The following is a 15,412-nucleotide window of genomic DNA, read 5'->3' as shown; positions in this document are numbered from 1 at the left end:
TATTTTTTATTTACAATAATTCTTCTTCGTGTAGGATTTTTTGCTCCTCTTAAGTTCTTATTATTTTTTATATATTTTTTTCTTATTATTAGTTTGTTGTTGCTGTTGTGGCACATGATGATCGTGCATGGTTGGAGCTGAAGAGGGTTCACTGAACTTCTTTATAATGACTTTGTGGTAAATATCATTGTCGATGGTTGGTTGTTGTTTGGTTGTCTGTCTGTCTGCATTTGCATTCTGTTTTCAATTTTCTGTTTGGCTTCCACTTTTTATAATTCCTGGTAAAAAAACTCAAATGGAATGGGATCACTTGAGTGATTAATTAACAAGAAATAAATAAAATAAATTAATATAGGAAAAAATATTTTTTAAAACGTCCAGGTTTATTCGGTCCTTGGAAAAAATATTTTTTAAAAAATCCCCATTTATTTGGTCCTTGGGAAAAATATTCTTTAAAAATCCACGTTAATTTGGCCTTTGGATTTTTTTTTTTCAAATCCCCATTTGCTTGGCCTTTGGAAAAAATATTTTTTTAAAAATCCACGTTAATTTGGCCTTTGGACTTTTTTTTTCAAATCCCCATTTGTTCGGCCTGTGGAAAAAATATTTTTTAAAAATCCACGTTAATTTGGCCTTTAGATTTTTTTCAAATCCCCATTTGTTTGGCCTTTGGAAAAAATATTTTTTAAAAAATCCACGTTAAATTGGCCTTTGGATTTTTTTTTTAAAATCTCCATTTATTTGGCCTTTGGAAAAAATATTCTTTAAACAATCCACGTTTATTTGGTCCTTGGAAAAAATATTCTTTAAAAAATCCACGTTTATTTGGTCCTCGGAAAAAATATTCTTTAAAAAATCCACGTTTATTTGGTCTTTGGAAAAAATATTCTTTAAAAAATCCACGTTTATTTGGTCTTTGGAAAAAATGTTCTTTAAAAAATCCACGTTTATTTGGTGACTGAAAAAAATATTTTTTGAAAAATCCACGTTTATTTGGTCCTTGGAAAAAATATTTTTTTTTTAAATCCCCATTTATTAGGTCCTTGGAAAAAATATTTTTTAAAAAAAAAACCACGTTTATATGGTTCTTGGAAAAAATATTTTTTATAAAATCCACGTTTATATGGTCCTTGGAACAAATACTCTTTAAAAAATCCACATTTATTTGGTCCTTGGAAATTTTTTTTTAAATCCTCGTGTATTTGGTCCTTTGAAAAATATTTTTTAAAAAATCCACGTTTATTTGGTCCTTGGAAAAAATATTCTTTAAAAAATCCACGTTTATTTGGTCCTTGGAAATTTTTTTTTAAATCCTCGTGTATTTGGTCCTTTGAAAAATATTTTTTAAAAAATCCACGTTTATTTGGTCCTCGGAAAAAAAATTCTTTAAAAAATCCACGTTTTTTTGGTCCTTGGAAAAAATATTTTTTTAAAAAATCCCCATTTATTTGGTCCTTGAAAAATATATTTTTTTAAAAAATCCACATTTTTTGGTCCTTGAAAAATATATTTTTTTAAAAAATCCACATTTTTTGGTCCTTGGAAAAAATATTCTTTAAAAAATCCACGTTTTTTTGGTCCTTGGAAAAAGTATTGTTTTAAAAAATCCACGTTTATTTGGTCCTTGGAAAAAATATTTTTTAAAAAATCCACGTTTATTTGGTCCTTGGAAAAATTAGTTTTTAAAAAAATCCACGTTTATTTGGTCCTTGGAAAAAATATTTTTTTAAAAAATCCACGTTTATTTGGTCCTTGGAAAAAATATTCTTTAAAAAATCCACGATTATTTGGTCCTTAGAAAAAATATTTTTTAAAAAATCCATTTTTATTTGGTCCTTGGAAAAAATATTCTTTAAAATATCCACGTTTATTTGGTCCTTGGAAAAAATATTTTTTTTAAAAAATCCACGTTTATTTGGTCCTTGGAAAAAATATTCTTTAAAAAATCCCTATTTATTTGGTCCTTGGAAAAAATATTCTTTAAAAAATCCATGTTTATTGGCCTTTTGGTCCTTGGAAAAAATATTCCTTAAAAAATCCACGTTTATTTGGTCCTTGGAAAAAATATTCTTTAAAATATCCACGTTTATTTGGACCTTGGAAAAAATATTCTTTAAAAAATCCACGTTTATTTGGGTCCTTGGAAAAAATATTCTTTAAAAAATCCACGTTTATTGGCCTTTTGGTCCTTGGAAAAAATATTCTTTAAAAAATCCACGTTTATTTAGTCCTTGAAATTTTTTTTTTTAAAAATCCACGTTTATTTGGTCCTTAGAAATTTTTTTTTTTTAAAAATCCACGTTTGTTTGGTCCTTGGAAAAATATTCTTTAAAAAATCCACGTTTATTTGGTCCTTAGAAAAAATATTTTTTTAAAAAATCCAAGTTTATTTGGTCCTTAGAAAATTATTTTTTAAAAAATCCACGTTTATTTGGTCCTTGGAAAAAATATTTTTTTAAAAATCCACGTTTATTTGGTCCTTGAAAACATATTTTTAAAAAAATCCACGTTTATTGGTCTGAAGGTCCTTGGGCAAAATATTCTTTAAAAAATCCACGTTTATTTGGTCCTTGAAAACATATTTTTAAAAAAATCCACGTTTATTGGTCTGAAGGTCCTTGGGTAAAATATTCTTTAAAAAATCCACGTTTATTTGGTCCTTGGGTAAAATATTCTTTAAAAAATCCACGTTTATTTGGTCCTTGGGCAAAATATTCTTTAAAAAATTCACGTTTATTTGGTCCTTGGGCAAAATATTCTTTAAAAAATCCACGTTTATTGGTCTGAAGGTCCTTGGGCAAAATATTCTTTAAAAAATCCACGTTTATTGGTCTGAAGGTCCTTGGGCAAAATATTCTTTAAAAAATCCACGTTTATTTGGTCCTTGAAAACATATTTTTTAAAAAATCCACGTTTATTGGTCTGAAGGTCCTTGGGCAAAATATTATTTAAAAAATCCACGTTTATTGGCCTTTTGGTCCTTGGAAAAAATATTCTTTAAAAAATCCACGTTTATTGGCCTTTTTGTCCTTGGAAAAATATTCTTTAAAAAATCCACGTTTATTGGCCTTTTGGTCCTTGGAAAAAATATTTTTTTAAAAAATCCCCATTTATTTGGTCCTTGAAAAATATATTTTTTTAAAAAATCCACATTTTTTGGTCCTTGAAAAATATATTTTTTTAAAAAATCCACATTTTTTGGTCCTTGGAAAAAATATTCTTTAAAAAATCCACGTTTTTTTGGTCCTTGGAAAAAGTATTGTTTTAAAAAATCCACGTTTATTTGGTCCTTGGAAAAAATATTTTTTAAAAAATCCACGTTTATTTGGTCCTTGGAAAAATTAGTTTTTAAAAAAATCCACGTTTATTTGGTCCTTGGAAAAAGTATTTTTTTAAAAAATCCACGTTTATTTGGTCCTTGGAAAAAATATTCTTTAAAAAATCCACGATTATTTGGTCCTTAGAAAAAATATTTTTTAAAAAATCCATTTTTATTTGGTCCTTGGAAAAAATATTCTTTAAAATATCCACGTTTATTTGGTCCTTGGAAAAAATATTTTTTTTAAAAAATCCACGTTTATTTGGTCCTTGGAAAAAATATTCTTTAAAAAATCCCTATTTATTTGGTCCTTGGAAAAAATATTCTTTAAAAAATCCATGTTTATTGACCTTTTGGTCCTTGGAAAAAATATTCCTTAAAAAATCCACGTTTATTTGGTCCTTGGAAAAAATATTCTTTAAAATATCCACGTTTATTTGGACCTTGGAAAAAATATTCTTTAAAAAATCCACGTTTATTTGGGTCCTTGGAAAAAATATTCTTTAAAAAATCCACGTTTATTGGCCTTTTGGTCCTTGGAAAAAATATTCTTTAAAAAATCCACGTTTATTTAGTCCTTGAAATTTTTTTTTTAAAAATCCACGTTTATTTGGTCCTTAGAAATTTTTTTTTTTTTAAAATCCACGTTTGTTTGGTCCTTGGAAAAATATTCTTTAAAAAATCCACGTTTATTTGGTCCTTAGAAAAAATATTTTTTTAAAAAATCCAAGTTTATTTGGTCCTTAGAAAATTATTTTTTAAAAAATCCACGTTTATTTGGTCCTTGGAAAAAATATTTTTTTAAAAATCCACGTTTATTTGGTCCTTGAAAACATATTTTTAAAAAAATCCACGTTTATTGGTCTGAAGGTCCTTGGGCAAAATATTCTTTAAAAAATCTACGTTTATTTGGTCCTTGAAAACATATTTTTAAAAAAATCCACGTTTATTGGTCTGAAGGTCCTTGGGTAAAATATTCTTTAAAAAATCCACGTTTATTTGGTCCTTGGGTAAAATATTCTTTAAAAAATCCACGTTTATTTGGTCCTTGGGCAAAATATTCTTTAAAAAATCCACGTTTATTTGGTCCTTGGGCAAAATATTCTTTAAAAAATCCACGTTTATTGGTCTGAAGGTCCTTGGGCAAAATATTCTTTAAAAAATCCACGTTTATTGGTCTGAAGGTCCTTGGGCAAAATATTCTTTAAAAAATCCACGTTTATTGGTCTGAAGGTCCTTGGGCAAAATATTATTTAAAAAATCCACGTTTATTGGCCTTTTGGTCCTTGGAAAAAATATTCTTTAAAAAATCCACGTTTATTGGCCTTTTTGTCCTTGGAAAAATATTCTTTAAAAAATCCACGTTTATTGGCCTTTTGGTCCTTGGAAAAATATTCTTTAAAAAATCCACGTTTATTGGCCTTTTGGTCCTTGGAAAAAATATTCTTTAAAAAATCCACGTTTATTGGCCTTTTGGTCCTTGGAAAAATATTCTTTAAAAAATCCACGTTTATTGGCCTTTTGGTCCTTGGAAAAAATATTCTTTAAAAAATTCACGTTTATTGGCTTTTTGGTCCTTGGAAAAAATATTCTTGGAAAAAATATTCTTCAAAAAATCCACATTTATTTGGTCCTTGGAAAAAATATTCTTTAAAAAAATCCACGTTTATTGGCTTTTTGGTCCTTGGAAAAATATTCTTTAAAAAATCCATATCTATTGGCCAAAAGGTCCTTGAAAAAATATTCTTTAAAAAAATCGACGTTTATTGGCCTTTTGGTCCATGGAAAAATATTCTTTAAAAAATCCACTTTTTTGGGCCTTTTGGTCCTTGAAAAAATATTCTTTAAAAAAACCACGTTCATTGGTCTAAAGGTCCTTAAAAAAATATTCTTTACAAAGTCCGTGTTTATTTGGTCCTTGAAAAACTATTCTTTGAAAAATCTTGGTCATCAATCTCTGCTTAAGAGTTGTCCTCCCACCAGACCCCCTCATTTATTTCTTCATAAACTGACATCATTCTCGTCTTTGTTTGCGGAAGTTCATTTCAATTAACCCAAACTCCAATTTGACGATCAGCAGTTGTGGGCTTCATTTGTTCCGTCGCGCATGCACACATAAATTATGTATGTATGTGTGTGTGTGGGTAGCAGTGCAACTCATTGCCTGCGTTTATTCCCCCATGGAAATGTCATCAAAATCATCACACAACGGACACATGGCTCCGACGACCTTAATCTAAGACAATTGTCAAAGAGCATCTTGGAAAAGTGACAAACAAGACAAGTGCGTCTTTATTTTTTTGTTGTTTTTTTTTGCATTTTAAAGCAGAGCATTAAAGAAACAGCCGCCAAAAGCAAAAAAAAACATAAAAAAACGACAACAAAACATTGTCCGTTGACAGCAAACGCCGCAACCAGTAGCGCCGCATAATGACAAAACAACATCATTGTCGCACAAGTCTTCTGACTGCTGTCAGTCATTCGTTCGGTCAAACAAATAGCCGACAACGAAAACTAAGACTGAGCGCATCTACGTCATCACTTGGCGGCGTGTGGTTTTGTGCGATCGTTATCACGTTTGTTGGCATCTGCACATGTGCCGGCTAAAAAAAAAAATCTGACAAAAAAACACAGAACACAACAGACATGACAAGTTGAAGATGTAATACCAGATCAGGAAAAATTCTCACATGCAAGATTTTATGGAAGACGAAGAAAATCGGAAATATGTGAGAAGAGTTGAAAAAATTGTATAGCTCCGCTTCGATTATTTGCGGAAACACGTGTGAGATATAGGGTTTTGGGCTCCCCAAGTTTTTAGGGAACAGGAATATTCAAAATTAGAGTTCCCTGGAGCAGCCTTAACTCTCGGCAACGAAGTAATTGTAAAATTTCTATACTTACTCATACCTCCGCCAGTCTGCCAAATTTTCCCCCATTTTGGAGTTACAAATGTCCTATAAATCACATTTAAATCCTACCTCAACTTTATCCGCATAGTTTGGACAAAATCCTAATTGAATTAGAAAACATGTTATATTTTGGCTTCAACATAGCCGACGTAGATTTGAAAAGTCAAAATCGAAAAAAACGATTTTATCAGACTGGGCAAAATTGAAAGATCGAAAATTCGACTTCTTTGCTAAGGGAAAAAATCGAAAATATTAAATATAACCACACTGTTGCTTAAGAAGTTCTAATGCGTTATTATTTTGGTGCCATGCTCTAGTCCCCACGGACATAATACCCAATTCAATTTGGGAGATTACGGCCTTTTTTCGGTGATAGCCTCCACATATAATCCCTAGAAAGCACCGGATTTAATCCCCAGTATTACGTTTAAATATCCGGTTAACCGGCTTCAAAATCCGGGTTTTATCTGGCTCCACAATGCTGATATGTACAAAACTTATGTATATAACTTTTGAGATTTTCTCCTCTGGGATATGTCCAACACTTGCTACGCCCAGCCATATGGCTAGGGAGGGTACAGGGTTGCCCATATTCGACGGACCTTTAGGCCCATTCCAATCGATGAGGCTTGTCCGCAGGCAACATTCTTTGCGTCAATTGAATTTTGTACGGGAACAAATGCAAATCAATGCGAATAATCCCTTGTAAAGTGGACCGAGCCATGCCCAACTGCTGAGAACGGCGTTTTTGGGATGTTCTTGGGGACCTCTCAACACTGGCTCGTACGGCAGCGATATTCTCGGCCGTTCGCCTTGGTCGACTTTTATATGGCCTCTTCGGATTATTTTTTTTCACAATTGATTCTTCTGTTGAATGTAAATTTCAACTATTTAAGAGCGCTCGGGTGGCGTGTATTGGTTCATGGTAAAAATCTGCTTGGACTGACGCTTCAAACGCGGTATGTCATTAAGCGATGTGACATCTCTGTCAAAAGTTATGGCGTTGCCAGATGGGTCCGTCGAATATGGGCAACCCTGTATATATAATTTTACACGGTTAAATCGTGCCTCATGGAAATACCGGTTTCAGATCTTAGGTCTCTTTGGACCAAATCCGTTTCAGGACATTTGGAGTCGATCTAGCGATGTCCGTTGGTCCGTCCGTCCGTCTGGCTGGTGTGTACGATAACTCTTGAAGGTAGTATCCGATTTGGTCCTAACTTGGTACCTCGTGATATTATTGTCAAAGTCAGATCGAATTGGTTTAGGAGCGGTACCAAAGGTCAAGTTTTCAAAAAAAAAAAAAACATACTGCACAGAAAGAGAAAGGATAACTCGACTTTGCTACAACGTTGCCAATCCTAATATTTGCATCAGTCAGGTGCGAAAATGGACAATATCGGTCCACTCCTTCAAGTACCTGCCCCACAAATGGTCAAAATTTTGAATAATTACAATTCTTATAAAACATGATTTAAGAGTCCGATTGTCTTCAAATTTCACACATTCCAATAATGTTGTTAGCCCATGGTCTGGTTTTAAGATCGTCGGACCACTCCTTCTGGTATATCCTTTACAAAAAGTCAAAATTTTCAAAAAAAAAAAAACATGTTTTCGGCACAGAAAAAGAAACGACTATCCGATTTTGCTCCAACTTTGCAGTCCTAGTATTTGCATCAGTGATAGGTTAGGTGCGAAAATGGACAATATTGTTCTACTCCAACAAGTAGCTTCCCCACAAAGGGTCCAAATTTTGTATAATTACAACTCTTATAAAATGTGAAGTAAGCGTGCGATTATCTTTAAATTTCACAAATCAATATATTTTTATTAATCCAAGGTCTGGTGTTAAGATGGAATATATCGGTCCACTGCTTCTGGTAACTTCCCCACAAAGAGTTCAAATGTTGAATACATATGGAGCTCATAAAACACGAAACTAAAATCCGATTCCATTCAAACTTGGTAAATCTCAATAATTCCATCAACACAAGATCTGTTATAAAGATGGTAGAGATCGGACCATTTCTTCTGGTACCTCCCCCACATAGGGTTTAAGATTTTGAAAAACAAAACGCTCAAAGAGCACACAACTCTCTTCAAATTTCACACATACAAACATTTTTGCTAACATAAGAACTGTTGTGAAGATGATCATTTACATATGTCTGCGAAATCCTTCTGGTACCTCTACCACAAAGGGTGAAAAATTTTTAATACTTTTATCTGTCATAACGTGCGAAAAAAGTCAGCGATTCTTTACAACTTCCTACATCTAAATATTTCAATATTTCGAACTTCTAATTCCGCATAAAATTGGATATAAATGTTCGATAATACTCATTCAAAATGGTTCATAGTTGGCATAAACTATGTAACAAACGTTTATTACATTACGGTCCCGACCGATTTTTGACCTTTCTTTACTGATTTTAATATCAGATCACATCTTGTCAAAATCTCCGTAAATCTGAAAATACAATTTTAGTTATTTTGAAGATCCTGGAAATATATTTCGGAGTGGCTGTGCAAATTTGAAAACTTGATATTTTGATAAAATCCATGATCTAGATTTTGGTACGGTCCCCACATAACGGCAACTCCAATTATTGGTATTTTGAAGATCCTACTAGTCATTGTGTTTTTTTACCCTACACCACAAGGTGGTCAGGGTATTATGTTTTTGTGCAGTTGTTTGTAACAGGCAAAAGGAAACGAGATAGACCCATAGTTCCTTCTGATGATCTGCATTGAATCGCATTCTGAGTCGATTTATGTATGTCCGTCCGGCCGTCCGTCTGTCCATGTCGTGTAATATCAGCCCGTATGAAATGAAAGTATGAAATTTGGCACATACAACCAAATTAGGCCTGAAAATAAGTATGCCAAATTTTATCGATATCGGTTCAGATTTGGATATAGCTCCCATATATAACTTCGTCCGATTTACCTGTTATTGTGCACCAAACGTCTAATATTTGTCCAAATGGGATGGAATTTGGCACTTACGACCGAATTGAGTCTAGAAGCTAGTATGTCAAATTTGGTGAAGATCGGTTTAGATATAGCTATAGGTCCCATATATACTGTTCATCCGATTTGTTACCCACAGCCGTAATATGTACTCCGTAACAACGATATTCATGGAAATATATCAAATATAGCTCAAAAATATCTTTGCCAACTTTGATTGAAATTGGTTCCGATTTGGATGTAGCTCCAATATATATCTTTTTTCCGATTTAAAATTAATTTTGCACTAAATGGGCAATACAAGACCGAATTTGAAAGCTACAAATGCTTCGGCATATATAGTCCTTTGAACTTTAAATTATAATTTTAGCGTGTATGTTGAATTCTCCCATTAAAACGTTTAATTGCTATGCGGAGCTCTACTAAATTAGCAAAGTGGTGTAGGGTATCATAAAGTGGGCCCCGCCCGACTTTAAGACTTTCTTTACTAGTTTTAAAATTGTAGCCAATTTTTTTTCAATGAAATTGGCTGGAAACTCGCACAAGAAGTTCGAAAAAAATTTTCTATGCAGGTCCACATTCTCGTATAGCCCCTATATAATGGTACCTCCCAATATTCGGTATTTTTATGGTATTAGAGACATTTTAGGCCGGAATTATTTCAAATTTCGTATTTTAAGTTCATAATGGGTACTACAGTCTATGACAAAAATTTCCGTATACAGGCCGTCGTCTTTGTATAGCCGCCGTATAACGGTTTTCACTTTCGGAATTTTGTTTCCATTTTTCAAGTTCCTAGCAAATGTTGGAGGTTATTAAATGTTCGGTCCGGCTGAACTTAGCTGTTTTTTTTTGCTTGTTTTACTAACAATTTACCGACGGCAAATTTCAACAGCAAAAGTACCAGAAGAAATGGTGCGATCTCTACCACATTTATAACAGTTATTGTGTTGACGGAAATAATGAGATGTATTAAGGAATCGGACGTTATTTTCGCATTTTATGAGCTTCATGGATATTCCAAATTTTGACCCTTAGTGGGGGAGGTACCGGAAGAAGTGGACGGATATATCCCAACTTCACATCGGACCTTGGGCTAACAAAAATATTATGATGTGAGTTATTTGAATAGTAGCGGATGCTTATATTGGATTCTTTGATCGTTTTGGTTATTTAAAATTTTAACCCTTTGTGGGTGAGGTACCAAAAGGAATTGTCCGATCTCTAACATCTTTATAACAGATCTTGTTTTGATGGAAATATTGAGATGTACTCAGTCTGAATGAAATCGAATGTTAATTTTATGAGCTTCGTGGATATTCAAGGGCTATACGAAGACCTGGATCTGCACAGACAATTTTCTGTCATAGGCTGTAGTATTCATTACGAACTTCAAATGCGAAATTTGAAACAATTTCGGTAGATAGTCTCGGTAAAATAATCAAAATACCGAATATCAGGGGGTACTGTTATATGGGGGCTATACGAAGACGTGGACCTGCACAGACAATTTTCTGTCACAGGCTGTGGTACCCATTACGAATTTCAAGTACCAAATTTGAAACATTTCCGGAGAATAATGTCGCTAAAATCGTCAAAATACCGAACATCGGGAGGTACCGTTAATGGGGGCTATACGAAGACGTGGTCCTACATGGCCCATTTTCTGTCTTATGCTGTAGTGCCCACTACGAACTTCAAATGCTAAATTTGAAATAGTTCCGGTGAATAATGTCGCTATAATCGTCAAAATACCGAACATCGGGAGGTACCGTTAATGGGGGCTATACGAAGACGTGGTCCTACATGGCCCATTTTCTGTCTTATGCTGTAGTGCCCACTACGAACTTCAAATGCTAAATTTGAAATAGTTCCGGTAAATTATGTCGCTAAAATCATCAAAATACCGAAAATCGGGAGGTACGGTTATTGGAGGCTATACGAAGACGTGGACCTACATGGCCTATTTTCAATACCAAATGTCCTGCAGACATAATACACCGATCTCTACTACTCTCTATTTTACAGTTCTTCTGTTGATAGAAATATTGAAGCTCACGTTTTATGAGCTTCACGGATATTCAAAATTTTGACCCTTTGTGGGGAAGGTACCAAAAGAAGTGAACCCATGTTTTCCATCTTCACAGCAGACCTAGTATTAGTAGAAATAATGGGATGTGTGAAATATGAAGAAAATCGGATACTAATTTCGGATTTTATATTCGTTTTGATTATTCAAAATTTTGACCTTTTTTGGGGGAGGTACTTTATGAAGTGGACCTATACTGTCCATTTTCGCACCTAACCTAGCACTGATGAAAATATTAGGTTCTGCTAAGTTGGAGAAAAATCGGATTATCCTTTCTCTTTATGTGCAGTATTTTTTTTTAATTTCGACCTTTTGTGAGGGATGTACCGAAGAAGTGGACCGATATTGCCCAACTCCGAACGCGATCTAAGTTTGATAATAATATTAGGATGTACCAAATTTGGCCGTAATCGGATACTCCCTTCGAGAGGACGGACGATTCTAAATGTGCTGAAACGGATTTGGTCCAAAGAGACCTAGGGCCTAAATCCGTTATTTCGATGAGGCACGTTTTGGTCGTCTCAAATGATATAGCCCTAGCCCTATGGCTGAGGGTATAAAAAAACGTCTTAATATTTACATATAACTGGAGTACAATATTATCATCATTGGGTTTAAAGGTTGGTGTATTCTTTGCTTTTGCAATCTTCTTATGATCTTCCTTGCCCAATAAATCCTGTAGTCACTGAACTTATTTATTCCCCCCCCGTTCCAGGTGGAACCAAAATTATATGACATAAATAAACATATTTTCAACTTCCACTTACCCTCTCTTCTTCGCGTATCATTTCAGCTATTCCTGGTTTAATTTCCAAATCATCGGCAATCGATGAACCATGCAGGCGGCCGCCCTCAGTCATTGCCGCCGGACCTGAGGAGGGCAGGGAACGCATACCCATAGATGCCGCCGCTGAAGCACTTATGTCACCCAACATTGCAGCAGCTTGGGCAGAGAAACGTTCCGTTTCCAGGCGACTACTACCGGGACCACTGACACTGGTCGGTGAGGGCGTCAGGGGTCGACTTAAAATACTGGACGGGTGTGTTGAGGTTACTGAAGAGGCGGGCGAAGAACGATGAGATTGTAGGCCACCACCACCACCACTACCAATTCCTGCTGACGTTGAGGAAGAAGAATGTTGGGCCGCTGAGGATTGTTGGCCCTGGTGCTGTTGAGCCTGTTGTTGCTGCTGCTGCTGGTGGTGCAGATGATGGTGGTGATGTTGTTGTTGCTGCTGCTGCTGTTGATGATGATGGGACAACTGTAAATGTGGTGAGGCTGAAGAGGCTAGCAGAGAGGAGGGTGTCCTTGCAGGTGGTAGCAGGCTGGGTGCGGGCGTCGGCGAAGGCGAGGGAAATTCCAAATGGGCCGAGGCATCTAGAACACTGCTGGAAGAACCTGTTATAACCGGTAATGGTGGGGTAAATAGCGAGGAGTCTCTTCCTCTTTGCCGCTCCCGTTCCCTTTCACGATTTCGTTCCTGTTCGGCCCGCTCGGCAGCTATGAGGCTACCCAAAGGACTCTCGGGAGGATTGAATACCGTATCAGCTGAGGGCCATCTACGTTTCCGCACATTACGCGAAACCATGGGCGGTGAGAGTCGTAATTCTAAACCGGATCTGCCCGAGGTGCTGGGCAAATCCCAGCCGGAAGCTTCTACTCTGGAACGGGATTTTTCAGGTTCCATGGGTGTGAGTAACTCCATGTCACTATCTGCGGGTTCATTTTGATCGGAGGAACGTCGACTGGGCGGTCGTTTGCCAAAGGGCGAGAGACTTTTCTTGCGGATTTTCGGCGAGAGGTGAAGGGGTGGAGAGTAGAGCTCTTTGTCGGAAGTGCTGGTCTGATCGGCCTTTGTACTGCTGTGCGGCGCTTCATTGCTGCTCGTACTTATGTGACCCACATCAGCCAGGCCACGGACCTTTAACATTTCTGCTATCCTTAGCAGGGGCCCAATTTGATCTTGGCTCACATTGATCTCGCCCTTGTACATAAAGTCCACAATGGCCTTGAGTTCGGGCCAGTTGACATCGCGCATAATGACAATGGGATGTTGACAGGGTGTGGTGGAGAAGAGGGTTTGGAAATAGGGCGAACAGGCGGAAAGTACCATTTTGTGGGCCTTAATGGAACGGCCATCACAGGCCAGGGTGACATCGACAAAAGCTTCCGTTTGCAGTAGCTGATCAAAGACACTGGTCAGATTGCTTTGATAGTTATTCCAGCGTAGGCAAAATTGTTGTTGTTGCTGGGAAGAGCCATTGGCCGAATGGGAACCGGCAGAGGAACGATCTGAGTGCGGTGAGTAGGAGGCTTCTAGGGCCAAGTTTCCGCCTACTCGCTGTTGGGCCGAATCACCAATGTCGGAGGAGTAAGGAGGCGTTTTGTGGTGTTGCGTATCGCCTTGTTCGATTTTGGCTTTCTTTGGCTCCATTCCTGGAGAGCTGGAACGTTTTGGACTACCCGTCAGACTGTGTAGCAATGAACTTGACCTTGAGTGACTCCTGGGGGCCTGAGGTGAATGTTGTTGTTGTTGCTGCGACGGCTGCTGCTGTTGCTTGGCCATGGCTTTACTGGAGGCGGCTTCCAATAGCTCACGAAACGTTTGAACATTATCCGCGGCCGATGAGCAGCTGCTGCTGGTGGTGGTGGGATTCGGGGCCGGAGATTCGTCTTGTTGTCGGTGTGTGGGGGAACTTTTAGAATCCATTATGAAACCGTGGAGCCATATATTTGTGGGGGGTGTTTCTTTTCTGGATGTGTTTTAGAGGATCGTTATATTCACATCGTTTGTTAATTTGTTGTGAGACTTTCAAAAAAGAAGTACGGCAACACTGTATTTTCTTTTAAAGATTTTTACATTCACATCTATTTTTTGTTATAAAATTACTAACAAAAATACGGCAACACCGTTTTTTATTGTTTTGCTTTGAGTTTAGTTTTTTTATATTGCCAAGTGGTTGAAATTTTGACAGAATACGGCAACCCTGTTTTTATTTAAAATATTTTTAAGATCTTTACTACCACATGTTGTTATTCAGTACAGATTTTTGAAAAAATACGGCAACACTGTTGGCTCACTTATTTTTTGCAGGAATCTATTACGATGCCGGAACCATATTTTTCGTGAAGTTTATTTTTTTTAATATTCCCAAATGCATGATTTTTTTATCTCTTATGGAATTTCGAACAATACGACAACAATGTTTTTTTATTGTTTTATCCAGATTTAAGTTTTTTATCTGTAATGAAATAAAAAATATGGCAACACTGATTTTAAATATTTTATGTCGAGTTTATTACTATCAATTTTTTTATTCAGGATAACAAATATTTTAGGAATATGGTAACACTGTTTTCTCATGGATCGGCTATTTAGTTTTTTTTTCGCCCGAATCCATTACGAAGACGAAGCCAAATATTTAAAGGGAAATTTTCTTAGAGTCTATTTTTTGGAATCTTCCAAACTACACGAATTATTTTTAGTTGTTTCGAATAAAACAAAAATACGGCAACACTGATTTTTTATTTTTTTTCATTTTGAGCTTATTTTTAGGATCCTCACACTCCCGTTTTTAGTAATAGAATTATTAAATAAAACGGAAATCGCAGCCCTGTTTTTAGTTTTTATTGCTAGTTTTATGCATTTAATGACTGTTATGAAATTTAAAGAAACTACGACAACTCTGTCTTATATAATTTTAATATTTTTTGAAGATCTTCAAAATTGTGTGATTTCATTGATTGCAATAAAATATAAAAAATATGGCAAGTATGGAAAAGATCTACAAAATTTTATGAATTCATGATTATTATGCAATTGCGAAAAAATACGGCAACTCTATAGCATATAGCCAGAAAATTATATTTTGAAAAAGTATGTCAAACTTTTTATTTCGTGTTTATTTCAAAAATACGGCAACGCTTGAAATTGAAATGTAAAAAATATGGCAACATTTTTTTTTTTTTTGCCAATAGAACTTGGAGAGTTTCTAGTGTATAATTCGCATATGCTAATTTGCAATAAGTTCGAAATATATACTACTTTCCAGAGAACGGCCCTTGTAAGCCATCATCCACATCAAATATGCCTGATGAGCCGCTTAACCAACAGCGAA

The 15,412-nt window shown here is 35.4% G+C and overlaps 1 protein-coding gene across 3 annotated transcripts in view; it reads right to left on the bottom strand.

Annotated features, from left to right (window-relative positions):
- LOC101896023 (protein bric-a-brac 1) overlaps nt 1-14,021 on the bottom strand; it is a 209,002-nt gene extending 194,981 nt beyond the window's left edge. For all 3 annotated transcript variants that reach the window (XM_059119502.1, XM_059119504.1, XM_059119503.1), the window contains exon 1: nt 12,061-14,021. In XM_059119502.1, coding sequence (XP_058975485.1) covers nt 12,061-14,004 — 1,944 coding nt within the window. In that variant the 5' untranslated portion in view covers nt 14,005-14,021. The remainder of the gene's footprint in view (nt 1-12,060) is intronic.
- Nucleotides 14,022-15,412: the final 1,391 nt, after the last annotated feature.

This window comes from Musca domestica, unplaced genomic scaffold (assembly GCF_030504385.1).
Source record: "Musca domestica strain aabys unplaced genomic scaffold, Musca_domestica.polishedcontigs.V.1.1 15, whole genome shotgun sequence".
In the NCBI taxonomy this organism is placed as follows: Eukaryota; Metazoa; Arthropoda; class Insecta; order Diptera; family Muscidae; genus Musca; species Musca domestica.
This window is presented reverse-complemented; position numbering and strand designations above follow the sequence as displayed.